We start from the raw sequence: 15,601 nt of genomic DNA on the forward strand, positions 1-15,601 counted from the left end.
TTTATTGATATTGTTATAGTGTCCAATTTTAGGCAGGAAAAAACATCACAAATAATTTTTTCCTCATTGATATCATATTGCGTACCGTAGAAGGTTAAATTATCTGTATTCTATTTGAATATATTTTAACATGTAATTTATTCCTGTGATTTCAAAGCTGAATTTTTAAGCATCATTACTCCAGTCACATGATCCTTTAGAAATCATAATAACATTCTGATTTGCTGCTCAAAAAACATTTATTTTTATTATTATGTTGAAAACAGCTGAGTAGAATTTTTTTCAGGTTTCTTTTGATGAATAGAAAGTTCAGAAGAACAACATTTATATGAAATAGAAATCTTTAGTAACATTATACATATCTTTATCATCATTTTTGATCAATTTAAAGCATCCTTGCTAAATAAAAGTATTGATTTCTGTAATTAATTGGATCAAAAAATGCCAGCTTTGTGAACAGAAAAAAAAACATTAAAAATCTTACTGTTCAAAAACTTTTGACTGGTAGTGTATACTATCATATAAGATGAGTGATCGTAAGTTTTAGACAAATAATTTTTTAAGTTTTTTCTACCATGAAAAAATGTAGTTTTAATGTGAATGGCTCTTAAGTCTTCCCTAAATTTAAATAACAAAAATGTAATGTGCAGTTGTTGTTTTTTTTTATTTGATACAATTAAATGTGACACATAGGCTATTTAATAGGTATTACTAGAAAATAATAACAATACAATATTTAAAATTGACACTGATTTAAAATGCTCTTTTTGTGAATGCTCCAGTGAAACAATCTCTCATCTGTTTTGGTCCTGTCGATATACCCAGCATTTTTGGAATAATGTGAAAGCTTTCATTGATGGTAATATTTTAAAACCATTTTCCTTATCTTATAGACATGAGATTTTGGGTTATTTTATTAAAGATCGTTCTTCAAAGGATGTTTGTTTTATTATAAATTTCATTTTATTTTTATGTAAATTTCACATTCATAAATGCAAGTTTACAAAGTGCAAACCTCTTTAGTTCTTGAAAAAGAGATTAAAATGTATATAGATGTGATGTCAAAATCTAAAAATAGTAAAGCGGTTAAAACGATTAATATATGCTCATCCCTTAACATTTTCACATAAAATGAGGTTATTTAATGGTGCTAATCTGCAAAGTATATTTCTGTATTAAGATTTCATTGTAATAGCATATGAAATGTAAATATTTGTGTAAGATATATTTGTCGGTAAACTGCTTATGTACCCTCTCGTTTTTTTTTTTTTTTTTCTCCTCTTCTTGTTCCTTTATTCTGAGGCATATGAAATGTGTTTTGTTATCCACCTTATTTTTCCCATAAGAGTGGGTGCAGCCATTTGTAATTTTTTTGTGTCTGGCTTCCGGTCTCATTCACTTCCAGCTATTTTTAGTTTCACAAAAGGTCGTTTTGCTGCTTGATATTGCAAACAGGCATGTCTTACCATATTATTTTAATGTAGTATCTTAATTATGAACACACTGGTTTGTAGTGCAAACTGTTTTACCGTTTACTGCACTTTGATATTCTTCTCGTTATTTCTTTATGGCGGATTACGAACTGGACGTCTGACACATTACCAGAAAACAGCTTACTTCCGCATTGAAAAATAAGGTGGATACAGTGAGTTGGTAATAAAGCATTGAACAAAAAAACAATACAATAAATACAACAACACAATATAGTATAATCTCACACCTTTATTACATAATATTAAGATATTGCAGTGATTTGTTTTGATTATGTGCAGTTTCTATTTGCACTGCAAACATGTTTTTCCATAAATACAGGAAACCAAAGAACTGCATCATACTGCGAGCAATTTCTGACAAAAAAAACAAAAAAACAATTCCACTGGATTTAAAATATAGTAATAATTATCCAAAAGGTAACAGCAAATAAATCAGGTGTAAACAAATCTACCCTGATTTAGAAAAAAAAGACAGAGAATACATTGCAAAATGCAAATTTTCAAAACAATTTTGAGGCACTATTTGACACTACGAATATATTGTGCATCTTGAGGGCTCTTTGTTTATACTTTAACACATGGTATATTATATTCCAGTTCTTAAATGTCCCTCCATCTAAATTTAATTACAGTTAGCCATGTTTTCCACACAGCACTTGTGTCCTCATTCTGGGGGTTTCTTCTTGGCCTCCACGTCCTTCTTAAAGGCCTCGATTTTCTTTGAAATATTGGGTACCTTATTTAAAAAAATAAATTATATCAGACACTGATCACTAAACAACATAGCTTTTCTCCATTTCAAGACTAACGCTATTTAATCCAGTCTTTTACTACACTATTTTAGACAGGCACAGATTAAATCAGACAGTTAATATGTGAATAAGTATTATATAATATATTATATAAATATAACCTCGTAATTCTGTGCCAGATACATGCCAACCACGTTCCCCAGAGTGAAGCCAAGCTGAAAAAAACAACAACAACAGATGCTTTTAAATTACATCACAGATACATTCGTTTATAAATTATTCGTTTGTAAATGTTTATATTTAGTTTAAACGAAATCTTTGGTTAGCTAGTTACTACAGTGTCAATTAGCAAGCGAATAAACGCACATTTACGATCTCACGAACAGATGTAAATACTTACTATGAATTGCATCATGGTTAAAGCTTTGAAATGATGAAAAGAAACTAAATAACAGTGACAATGGTCCCGAAGGCTAGAAATAGTTAAGAGTTTGACACGGTTAGCCTTCAACTAGCTTCATGTGTCATCAGCATAACATCAACAAACCGGAAGTAGTTTCCTTGCAAAATAAGAGTCTCAATCGTAAAGTAAAGCTAAACAGCCCAAACTGTGATGTGATGTTAATATTAATGTTTCCCCGTCCCTCCTTTAAATGTTGTCAGGTGAATGCAGAAACCGGTTTGGTTTTCACACTTTCTTTTATTATTTTTTTAGTGCTTGTCACACTACATATATTTTATTGTTTTTACATGGGTTCTTACATCTCGAAAACAAACAATACATATATTGAAAAATTGTTAAATTGAAGGTCTGTCATGTCAAAGGCTTTACACACAATGTCGTTCATTCTCTTGTCACAACGGCAAAAATATTCACCAACAAAACAAGTGTTTTGATCTATGCGGTTTGGTAATAGTTACAATAAAACTCAATGCAATTATATAAGACATTCGCCTTAATTTTCATAAAACAAACATGCCTGTAACCAAAGCACAATGATATACAAACAGCATACAAAACTAACCCAAATGTTGATGTGTGAAGGATAAAAAGACAACAAATCATCATGCAGTCTGTATAAAATGACACTACCAGGACCAAAAAAAAATCTAATTAATTTAACATTGTTCAATTTTATCTTCCCGGAGTTTGTGATTCTCCCTCTTTATATACTTTCAAGTTTCTTCCATTTCAAATTATGCAAAATAAGAAATTCAGACATTTTTTTTCAAGTATAAATACAGTTAATTCTAATACAATGCTTTCAAAATAATGTGATGTTCCAATAAACTTTTTTATGATCTAGAAAGTGGGCATGGGAAACAACAACACGGGTATCTCTAAACGGATATATCATATTCTCAAAAGTCTGTAAATGATCTATGCAAATATATTAGCCTATTTTGGCTACGTCTTCAACACATGTAAATATAGAAAAGTTTCTGCCTTGCACTTAAACATGGTCAATATACTGTATGTAATGACTGCATTTCCATTGCAGTAACACTGTCCACAGTTAGAGAGATGCTAAAAATATTACTTGGCAAGGAACATATTTTCTTTGTAACATAATAAACAGCAACCCCCCACCCACCCAAATTCGTAATTTCCCCTTTTAAGCACCATAGCTTGTTGTTCTTCAGTCGTCTTCGTACTGCAGTGATTCCCTTGAATCAAGCATCAGATAATTCACTTGGAAACACGTGAGTGAAATGTCTGGTGATGGTAACGAATCAAGTAAATGATGCATCCTGGTTTATTTGGACTCTAGCGGGCTGCCGGGTGGCCCCTGTATGATCCCGTTCTGCGGAGTTGGCGCTTGCATGTCGATGAAAAGTAGGTTCTTCAGGATGCTCACGTAGAAAGGACCGTAAACCTTTTTGTTGAAGTTGACGAGATTGACAAAATTGACCCCGAGCCCCATGAGCTCTGGCTGAATCAGACCCAAACCTGGCGGTACGGGAGGGGGTGTCCTGTGAGAGTTGGTAGAGGCGAGGACCACCCTAAAGTACTGCTGTACCCTTCCCTCTGTGAGACAGAACAGGCACATTAAAACAGGCTTTACAGGCATCTTGTAAAAGCATTTTTGGCAAATCCAGCTCGTATGTGTTTACCAGGTTTTGTGAAGTTTTGAGTTTTCCTTTAGGCTTTATAGGATTTTGGGTACATTTGGACAGGCCCCTTTTCTAAACGACCCCATTATAGCCTCCCAAAGGGTAAATTTCAACCTTTTTTTTTTGGATAATTATTGACCTAGAGAGTCCAAAGAATTGTACTGCATCCTTTTTTTCCAAATTGAGCGAAAAACCTGACTAGTTCACAAAAGTAGGTTTTTGATCATTTAACAAACGATTTGATTGACAGCAGTGGTTCTAGAGGCAAAGTTGCCCGAAATGAGGAGTTGTATCATATGATACGAATATCGCATGTATGTGCGGAAAACCGTGTGATGTATGATCATTTACGCCTTTGAAAAATAAGATATCACCTCCATCCCAGTGGCCGATTTCTTTCAAATTTCTCTCAGACCTTTGTGGCTATGAGTCGAATAGGCCCACCAAGTTTCGTTCTGATTGGCCTCCGTTAACCTTGTCTAACAGGTGCTTAAACTTTGTCGCCCAATGGCGACCATGTTTTTTTGAGATACGCAAATGTCCTTATAGACACTTGTGACCCTTTCGAATGTTTTGATGTCCATTTGCGATGGTGAGAACGTTTTTTTTTTTTTTTTTAAAGTATTGATATTCACTGGAGAGTCTTTCTGCACTGGTTTGGTTCCGATCGAGTGAAAAACCTAGGACTAGTTCGCAAAAGTAGGTCTTTCAAAAAAAATGCTAAATACCCAAAAATAGGCCCACAATCAAATCTGATCGAATCACGATTGGCATGTGTTTTGTCCGCCATGAGACAAGGATTCCAACAACATAAGACACTTGAGTCTGCGACCGACGTTTTAGGAGTTATGAGCGATTTCATACTTTTGTTCGCTGTAGCGCTCCCGTCAGACCGTTTCGGGTGAGCCTTGGTCGCGTTGTCAGCGGTGTGAGTACTACCGTCCCCCCAAGTTTTAAGTCTCTACAACTTACGGTTTGGTCTGCACGATCTGTTTTACGTGGAGATCGCAGATTCTATTCCATTCCATTCTAACAATTACAATAAATGAAAAAAGATCACGGTTTCAATAGTACAGCCACAAAAAGTGAACAATACATGTATAATATAATATTATTGTGCGAAAAAGCTTGCTACCTGTTATATGCATAAGCGTTATATATAAGCGTTATAGCTTAAATAATACACCGTTTTTTACAGAAGAATTAATGTAACTGCTTTATAAAATTATAAACTTCTCATTTCTCCTTTAATCCAAAATTTAACTTAATTTATTTCCATTTTAAGATTAAAATATTTTTAGGCAATATTACACTGCAAAAAACAACAACATAATCTTACTAGTATGACTTATTTTGTCTTGTTTTCCAGTACAAATTTATAAACATTCTTAAATCAAGTTACTTAAACATTGAGTGACTTGACTTGCATAAAACAGAAAAAGTATAAAAAAATATTGCAATGAGCAAAGAAAAATAAACTAACTTAAAGGAAAAACAAGTTTATTGTTCTTACCCCATTGGCAGATATTTTTCTTGTTTTATTCTATAATTTTATATATAATTTATATATTGTATAATATTATCTATTTTGCTTTTGATTTAAAGGGATAGTTCACCCAAAAATGAAAATTCTGTCATTAATTGCTCCCTCGTGTCGTTCCAAACAAGACCTTCGTTCATCTTTGGAACACATATTAAGATTTTTTTGATGAAATCTGAGAGCTTTCTGACCCTTCATAGACATTGTTTAAACCTTAATTTTCTAAACCAATGAGAATACTTTTTCTGCGAAAGAAAACTAAACTAATGACTTTGTTCAACAATTTCTTCTCTTCTGTGTCAATCCTCGATGCTCATATACGAGAGCACCACTTTTGGGCGAACTATCCCTTTTAAGAATGTTCGTTTAGATATTTGTACTGGTAAACAAGTCAAAAAAAGAATTTAAAAAAATAATTTTTGCAGTGTCGTAAGTGTTGTTAATTAGACTCAAATATTCTTACCAACAAGAGTACGTATTGGGTTGTTTTCCTGGGTAATGTCGCAGATCTGGCCCTTTAAAGTTTCCTGCAGTTCAGCCGGCAGAGCTGGGAAGTTTCTTTCAGCCAAAGACTTGTTGACCTCACAGCAGATCTGAGCACTGACGTTTCCAAGAGTTTCAGTGAGATTAAAGTCTCTGCAAGCCAAACGTGAAAAAAAAACAAAGCCGACAGGCAAGATCTTTTAGATTGATAGATTCATTATTACATTAATGTGAAAGTATGTGTGTGTCATGTGTGCATGTGTTAGCCTGAGCAGAGTTTAGGGGAAGGACAGGGAATGGACGTACTTGCTGTGCATGCCCTCTAGCAGCACCGCTGTCATTTTCTTAAGCCGCTCGACAAGAGCGGGCAGGCCTGACACGGCCCCTCCTATTGAGCTGTAGACTATTAGCAGAACAGACGCGACCGCTTGATACAGCTGAAGAGACCGCTGCATCTCCTGCAACCTCACTTCATCCGTCATCAAGGTCTGCAAGTGCAAATTTAAACTGTTAAACTGCAAAAATTTAAATTCTGTCACTAATTATTCTCCCTAATGTCATTCCAAACCCTGTGAGACCTTCGTTCATGTTCGAAACACAAATTAAGATATTTTTGATGAAATCTGAGAGCTTTCTGACCCTGCATAGACAGAAACGCAACTACCACGTTCAAAGCTCTGACAGCAAGGACACTGATAAAATAGTTTGTGTGACATCAGTGGTTCAACCTTAATTTTATGAAGCTACGAGAATACATTTTGTGCACAAAGACAAAAATAACGACTTTGAACAATTTCCTGCTCTCCTGAACCAGTCGATGTCACATCGACTTTTTTAACAATGTCCTTACTACCTTTCTGGGCCTTGAACGTGTCAGTTGTGTTGCTGTCTAAGCAGGGTCAAACAGCTCTTGGATTTAATCAAAAAGATCTTAATTTGTGTTCTGAAGATGAACAAAGGTCTTATGGGTTTGGAACGAAATGAGGGTGAGTAATTAATGACAGAATTTTTATTTTTGGGTGAACTATCTCTTTAAATATGTGTTGGTTCTCCAACCTCAGGCAATGGGCCCATGCTCTCGTCCCAGGTGAGCAGTCTGATGTAGGCTGTATTTAGCACCAGTGTGGGGCCTGGTAAAGGTTTGCTGGTCTGCCCAGAATCGCTGGTCTTGTCTGCTGGTGGCATGACTCGAGTGGCCTCCTCTATTGAAGATTTGATCCACTCAGTTGTGTGGTCCAAAGCACCTGAGTGAATTAATGTTAAGGTTAAAGCTTAAGAGGCCAGGTGTGCAAAAGAGTTCAGATACTTCAAATTCTGTCAGCATTTACATATGTTGTTCCAAACCTGTATGACTTTATTTCTTCTGTGGAGATATTATGAAAAGTTTTTTTTCGTCTAGACAATCAAAGTCAATGGTGTCCAATGTTGTTTTGAACTCCACTGACTTTCATTGTATGGACAAAAACAGTCAAAACATCATCTTTTTGTGAAAATCAAGTGGTTTTGGAATGACAAAAGGGTGATAAATGATGACAGAATTCTAATTTTTTCCTTTTAAATGCAGTTAGTTTTTCAATAGTTTTTCAATTAATTTGTTAGTGGACTTACTGGGAGTTCTTTCCAGAATGCTCTGGAATTTGGCTCTCTCATACTCTACCGACTGCCTCTGAAGCTCTGGCCTGAGGCTCTGGATGGTGAAATTCACCATGTCCATTTTCATCAGGTCCAGCACCCGGAAGATTTCCCTGTTACGACACAAGTGACCATTTACAAGTCAATTACTTGCCTCAGGTGAATGTTCACATAAAACATGGCTGTTAGTGAAAACAACACCATTACTGATTTGTGTCTCGCATTCCCCTCAGTTACTAGTAACTGCGTTAATTATTCATATTTGTGATGAAAAATTTCTGTGTAATTCACAACCTGTGCTTATGCACAAAAATGTGCTCTTAACCTTTTTGTGATATATTGAAGATGAAATATCTATGAATAAAATGCAATTATAACATTGTTATAAGCAGTATTATTATAGTTAACTAAGACAAGAGCTAAAATTAAAACCATATAAATATAAAAGTTGTCAAGGCATTCTAATTTTAATTTAGTTTAACTTGACACACTAAAATAACAAAAACTAAAACTGAAGTATAATCTATATGAACTTGAATACAAACTATAATAGTATCTCAATGACACTAAAATAACAATAGTTGTAAGGGCACCCATAATACAGGGTGGGCCATTTATATGGATACACCTTAATAAAATGGGAATGGTTGGTGATATTAACGTCCTGCTTGTGGCACATTAGTATATGTGAGGGGGCAAACTTTTCAAGATGGGTGGTGACCATGGTGGCCATTTTGAAGTTGGCCATCTTGGATCCAACTTTTGTTTTTTCAATTGTCAATGCAACCCTCTTCTCCCACTCTTCACACACTGATAGCAACACCGCAGGAGAAATGCCAGCACAGGCTTCCAGTATCCGTAGTTTCAGGTGCTGCACATCTTGTATCTTCACACCATAGACAATTGCCTTCAGATGACCCCAAAGATAAAAGTCTAAGGGGGTCAGAAACTACGAATACTGGAAGCCTGTGCTGGCATTTCTCCTGCGGTGTTGCTATCAGTGTGTGAAGAGTGGGAGAAGAGGGTTGCATTGACAATCCAACACAATGGGCAGCACATTGAACACATTTTATAAGTGGTCAGAAACTTGTAAATAACTCATGAAAGAATAAAGTTATGTTAAAACCAAGCACACCATTGTTTTTCTTGTGAAATTCCCAATAAGTTTGATGTGTCACATGACCCTCTTCCAATTGAAAAAACAAAAGTTGGATCCAAGATGGCCGACTTCAAAATGGCCACCATGGTCACCACCCATCTTGAAAAGTTTGCCCCCTCACATATACTAATGTGCCACAAACAGGACGTTAATATCACCAACCATTCCCATTTTATTAAGGGCCCACCCTGTATTTGATTTTTGGATATGTGCGATTTCAGTTGTTGATACATTTATTTGTAAATTACGAACATATTTTAGTAAGAAAGTAATTGGTGATTCATGATTTGTGACCTTGGACCACAAAACCAGTCTTAAGTAGCACAGGTATATTTGTAGCAATAGCCAAAAATACATTGTATGGGTCAAAATTATTCAAATTTTTTCCAAAAATCATTAGGATATTAAGTAAAGATCATGTTCCATGAAGATATTTTGTACATATCTCACCGTAAATGTAACAAAACGTAATTTTTGATTAGTAATATGCATTGCTAAGACCTTTATTTGGACAACTTTAATTAATTTTTTCAATATTTTAATTTTTACGATTTTCAAACCAGATATTGTCCTAACAAACCATACATCAATGGAAGGCTTATTTATTCAGCTTTCAGATGATGTATACATCTCAATTCTAAAAAAACAACCCTTATGACTGGTTTTGTGGTCCAGGTTCACATTTGTGCATGAAAATATATGTACCTGTACACAGATTTCATGCATGAATTTGAATGAGAATGGGACATGCTATTTGCATATTATACCAGCCAATGGCCGCTAAAGTGAAACTGACCTCGTTCTACAAAGCTATACACCTAGACACCTTAATAACTTACTTGAACAGTGTCACTAAGTTGCCTGAGTTCTCCTTGAGCTTCTTGATTTCATCGTCTCGGACCGGCGCGCAGAACTTGCCCATAGTATTGATGATGTAAGACACGAGGCCCTGGATATCAACCGCATTGTTGTCGGCTTGCTGGCGGATCAGGTCCATGTCCAGAACCTCCATAATCTGAGTACGCAGGCGATTGGCGCCGGGGTTAAGGAAGGACAGCAGGGTCTTTGATGATAGGAAAGAAAAATGATTAGGAAGTCTGCTTTTCATCATTGTATCCGAGTAAATGCGTAACTTACATCTCTGATCTCTTCCAGAAGTTTGATGGCGTAATCGTACTCAGGAGGGTCATCGTTCAGCTCGGATTCAAGACAGTCCCAGAAGGCCTTGTGCACCATATCCTTGACTTTCTTCTCCAGGCTTTAAGGGAAAAAAAGGTTTGGATTCAATTGTTTTAGATATGGGCCATTTTGTATGTATGCAAACTGTATAATAGCCAAGATACACGTGTCTAGTAATTATGTTTATAGTTATAAACAGTTACTAAGGAAACTGAACATCGAGTGGGACGCATATCTGGAGATGGTAATTATATAACAACAGTTTAGTACCTATTTTGAGGTAGATCCGGAGGCTCTAGGTGGAAGTTCCGGTTGACAACAATTTCATGAGCCAGGCTCAGATTAGAAAGGTCCCGAGCCGAGGCCATGACCTCATCAAGCGTTAGGGTTTTTGGTGGGCTGCCTGAGGACACATCGGCAATACAGGTTAAAAAAGAACAATAGACTTATACACAATAAAAACAACAACAAAATATGTTTAGATCTGTGTTATTATTGTTAACTAAAACTACTACATTTTTCTGTTAATTGAAAAAACGTACTACCAAATATTTTTTTAAAGAAGTCTCTTCTGCTCACCAAGCCTGCATTTATTTGAGTGCAACAAAACAGTAAAATTTTTAAATATTTGTACTATTTTAAATATATTTTTTCTATTCCACTATATTTTAAAATGTAATTTATTCCTGTGATTTCAAGCTGAATTTTAGCATCATTACTCCAGTCACATGATCCCTCAGAAATCATTCTAATATTCTGAATTGCTGCTCAAAAAACATTTATTTTTATTATTATGTTGAAAACAGCTCAGTAGAATTTTTTCGGGTTTATTTGATGAATAGAAAGTTCAGAAGAACAGCATTTATCTAAAAATGTTTATTATTATTATTTTAATTTTTGATCAATTTAAAGCATCCTTGTGAAATAAAAGTATTAATTTCTATCATTTCTATCTAATAAAAAATATTGATTATAATAAAATGTTTCTTGAACAGCAAATCCTCATATTAGAGTGATTTTTGAAGGATCATGTGACACTGACGACTGGTGTAATGATGCTGAAAATTTAGTTTGATCACAGGAATAAATTACATTTTAAAATATATTCAAATAGAAAGCAGTTATTTTAAATAGTAAAAATATTTCAAAATTTTACTGTTTTGCTGTGCTTTGGTTCAAATAAAATGCAGGCTTGGTGAGCAGAAGAGACTTAAAAAAAAACATTAACAATCTTACTGTTCAAAAACTTTTGACTGGTACTGTAATTGTAAAAAAAAAAAAAATCAATAAAAATATTAATTAAAACTCCTAAAAAGACAAAAGCACATAACAAAAGTACTAAAACTGAATTTAAATTAAAACTAAAAATTTAAAACATAATTTAAACTATTGATAAATACTACCGTTGTATATAAATGATACTAAAATTGTATTTTTTGCCATTTGAATGTTAGTACAACACCTACATGAAGGAGAGTTGTGTTTGCTGGACGAATCGCTGGTGAAGCTCTGGCGGGAACAGTCCACGTCGCTAGACGAGGTCAAACTGTCGCACCTTTCCGACGACTCTGTGTCACTGCTCTGGTCCTCGCTGGCCACTGTAGACGTGGAGGTGGGACGTTCATCGTTCAGTGGCATCGTGAGGGGCTGCTGCAAATGAAGTAAACGGGTACAGAGAAAAGTTTTGTGGCTAAAATGACAAACCTGAAGCTGATGCTTTAGTGGAAATGGGGCAATCACTTCTATGACAGTAGGATAAAGTTAGAGCTGGCACACTTTCAGTGCCGGAAAATTCCACAAGGACATAAAGCTTCGTTGGCATAACAAAGAAAAGTGACTTGCAAAGGCAAAGGAAAATAAACAGGCCAACAAAAGGGCTCAGTGATATTCATGTGGCCCACAAAGGGGACATTGTATTTTAAATGTGATTCAGACGTTGTCCGGTGCTGTCTCCTGGGTAACAGATAACGTCCGGATAACAGTGTGATCTTTAAAAGCAAACCTATCTTGTTACACCCCTCTGCCTTTACAGGCTTCACTACACACCTGTTTCCTAATGTAACCTAGTAGCTGCTAGTATTTTCAGCAAGTTGAGTCAGCATCAGTAACTAAATGTCAACAATGACTTTCATTATTTAATAAAAACACTCAGATACCAAATTATATTCATCTGATTTATTATTCTTAATGCTCTGACAAAACTGCTTGTTTATTTTACTATCTTGTAATTACATGTTGGCATGTATTACCAGAGCTAGATAGATTACTTATAAATTGTAGTTCATTACTAATTACAGATTACGTGATGAAAAAGATTACTCATTTTAGATAATGAATTCTGACTACTGACTACATTAGATGACTTTTCATCTAACATGGGGATCCATTGCTTGGTGCGCAAAATTATTCACATAACTATTACATGGCCATTTTATATTGTGACTATAGACAAAAGTTAAACTGTAACTGTAATCTGATTGTAAGCATTATAAAATGTAATATACTAATCTAATTACGAGTATTGATTTTTGGAATCTGATTATGTAATCATGTAATCAGTTACTACCCAGCTCTGTCTATTACAATGGAATTACAAAATCTATGACAAATTTTTTTTTTAGGTGATACTGTAAAACAAGAATAATTTGAAATTGCAATGATTTTCTGCACATTCTGAGAGTTAAAGGAATAGTAAACGAAAAATATCAATTCTTTTATCATTTCCTCATGTCGTTCCAAACCTGTATGGGTTTCTTACTTCTGTGAAACACAATCGCAGTCGCTAGTTACTTTGATTTTATGGAAAAAATGCTCTAAAGTCTCCTTTTGCATTTCAAGTAAGAACATTCCATCTAATACAAGTCATACTGGTTTGGAACAACATGAGGGTTAGAAATTAATTGTTGTTGACTAAAACTCTTAAACGTTTTCAAATAAAGTTGATGAAAAACTCAGACTTGCGGGAGAGAAAACTGAAATTTAAAATGTTGACATTTTACAACTAAAACTGAAGTAAATATTAGTAAAAGTTACTAGTAAAGTTTTTGAACAGTAATATTTTTATTTATTTATTTTTTTTTTTTTTTGAAGAAGAATTCTCTTCTGCTCACCATCCTGCATTTATTTGATCCAAAGTACAGCAAAAAATAGTAACATTTTGAAATATTTTTACTATTTAAAATACTGTTTTCTATCTTAATATATTTTAAAATGTAATTTATTCCTGTGATTTCAAAGCTGAATTTTAAGTATCATTATTCCAGTCTTTAGTGTCACATGATCATTCTAATATGCTGATTTACTGTACAAAAAAAATTGTTTTATTGTTATTATTATCAATATTTAAAACTGTTGAGTACATTTTTCAGGATTCTTTGATGAATAGAAAGATCCAGCATTTATGTGGAAAACAAAAGCAAAAAAAAACTAAAAATATATATATTCAGCTGTTTTCAACATAATAATAATAATAATAATAATAATAATAATAATAAATGTTTTTGAGCAGCAAATCAGAATATTAGAATGATTTCTGAAGGATCATGTGACTGGAGTAATGATGCTAAAAATTCAGCTTTGAAATCACAGGAATAAATTACATTTTAAAACATATTCAAATAGAAAACTATATTAAAAATATTTCAAAATTGCAGTTTTTGCTGTACTTTGGACCAAATAAATGGTGAGCTTGGAGAGCAGAAGAGACTACAAAAACTTTAAAAATCTTACTGTTCAAAAACTTTTGACTGCTAATGTACACTGAAGAAATAAAAATATAAAAATATTATTAATAAAAAGGCACATAGGAAAACTACTAAAACTTAAATTCAAAGTGTTAAATACTATAATAACATAAAGTAAGACTAAAAATAACAGATTTCAATAAATAAATCATTATCATTTGGTGAATCATTTTTTCTGTCCCTTTAAGATAATTTTCCTCACATTTGATTTGATTTATTCTATATTATATTTATGGTAACACTTTACAATAAGGTTCATTACTTAACATAAGAATGACCAATATTTCTACAGCATTTATTAATCTTAATGTTAATTTCAAGTTGTTTATTAACATGAGTTAATGCACTGAACTAACATGAACAATAAATGACTATATTTTTATTCACCAACATTAACAGATGAATAAATACTGTAATAATGTATTGTTCATGTTAGCTAACACATTCATGTTAACAAATGACACCTTATAGTGAAGTGTTACCATATTTATTTTAGTGTTATTATAATTTCTAAAACAACAAAGTCGAATTTACTATGCATACTAGGGCACTAATATGAACTGTATGAACTGTACACCTCAACTTGCTCCAGACCAGTACTTCTACCAATATGTGGAGCCCAGTTACGAGAGAAACACCAATGACGTAACATATTCAAGAACCTTCCATTCTTGTTACTCCCAAAAGAGAGTGTCTATTTTGAGCATAGGAAAAAAAGCACTGCAACCTCCTCTCGTAATAGACCAGCGGTTCTCAGGGTAAAAACAGAAACCCATGCACATCCTTAGTCAGGTTTAAATTAGGAAGGACCGATGACAGCACCTCTGGCACCGGTTATTGCTCGTGTAGCTCTGGGCCCTAAAAGGAGGTGCTGTAACAGCACGACACACACAAACTCCACATACACACTCACTCTGCGCTCAGCTGCTCTGCACACGTGACCTTATCTTCAGCACACAAACAAGGACAAAACACGAGCAAACTGTCAAAGCTGAAGAGCAGCCGAACTGGACTTTCCAGATCATGCAAACCCCAACCCATTTAAAGACCAGCAACGTGGAATTAGTAAACAGTCACTTTATAATTTGGATGTGAAATAACGTTAAATATTAATAAATAAAACTCTACATTTAATAAAGCGAACAGCGAGTGTGCTCGACTTTATTTTCCAATGTTTTAATGCTTCAGCAATGCATTTGATTTAGTGTGAGTCAGTGATGTAAACATAAGCACTGTCCAGCTCTTTAAACTTGCAAAGAAAATATTACGTATATAAACTGTAAACGAATAAAACTAGGGAACATTTACCTGAGTCAAGTCCCCGAAAGCGAGGACTTGGCAAACAACAGCGGACAACCGAGTTTTTCCTCGAAATGTATTGATACTCCTTCCTTAGCACACTTTAAAGGGCTCTTTAAAATACCACTTGGCTTGTAGTGTTTTGTGAAACTGGGAGAATCTATTATTCCTCTTGGGGGTTTTGTTATTTTGTCGTTGGTATGAGA

General features: G+C 34.2%; 2 protein-coding genes across 4 annotated transcripts; both read right to left on the reverse strand.

Annotated features, from left to right (window-relative positions):
- Positions 1 to 1,707: 1,707 nt before the first annotated feature.
- On the reverse strand, positions 1,708 to 2,812 carry stmp1 (short transmembrane mitochondrial protein 1). Its single transcript, XM_051107742.1, has 3 exons — positions 2,646 to 2,812; positions 2,407 to 2,460; positions 1,708 to 2,229 (listed from the first exon to the last, which is right to left on the reverse strand). Exons 1-3 carry the CDS (start codon positions 2,658 to 2,660, stop codon positions 2,158 to 2,160), a joined length of 141 nt encoding a protein of 46 aa, XP_050963699.1. The 5' UTR covers positions 2,661 to 2,812; the 3' UTR covers positions 1,708 to 2,157.
- Positions 2,813 to 2,971: 159 nt separating this feature from the next.
- tcp11l2 (t-complex 11, testis-specific-like 2) lies at positions 2,972 to 15,540 on the reverse strand. 3 transcript variants are annotated; one of them, XM_051107741.1, is made up of 11 exons: positions 15,405 to 15,513; positions 11,820 to 12,000; positions 10,624 to 10,756; positions 10,312 to 10,432; positions 10,014 to 10,237; positions 7,992 to 8,128; positions 7,440 to 7,627; positions 6,690 to 6,871; positions 6,364 to 6,536; positions 5,333 to 5,389; positions 4,179 to 4,274 (listed from the first exon to the last, which is right to left on the reverse strand). In XM_051107741.1, exons 2-10 carry the CDS (start codon positions 11,989 to 11,991, stop codon positions 5,355 to 5,357), a joined length of 1,365 nt encoding a protein of 454 aa, XP_050963698.1. In that variant the 5' UTR covers positions 11,992 to 12,000; positions 15,405 to 15,513; the 3' UTR covers positions 4,179 to 4,274; positions 5,333 to 5,354. The 3 variants fall into 3 exon arrangements, with proteins under 3 accessions (XP_050963696.1, XP_050963695.1, XP_050963698.1); XM_051107739.1 differs by lacking the exon at positions 5,333 to 5,389 and having other exon boundaries at positions 2,972 to 4,274; positions 11,820 to 12,003; positions 15,405 to 15,540; XM_051107738.1 differs by lacking the exon at positions 5,333 to 5,389 and having other exon boundaries at positions 2,972 to 4,274.
- Between the last annotated feature and the right edge of the window lie 61 nt (positions 15,541 to 15,601).

This window comes from Labeo rohita, chromosome 4 (assembly GCF_022985175.1).
Source record: "Labeo rohita strain BAU-BD-2019 chromosome 4, IGBB_LRoh.1.0, whole genome shotgun sequence".
In the NCBI taxonomy this organism is placed as follows: Eukaryota; Metazoa; Chordata; class Actinopteri; order Cypriniformes; family Cyprinidae; genus Labeo; species Labeo rohita.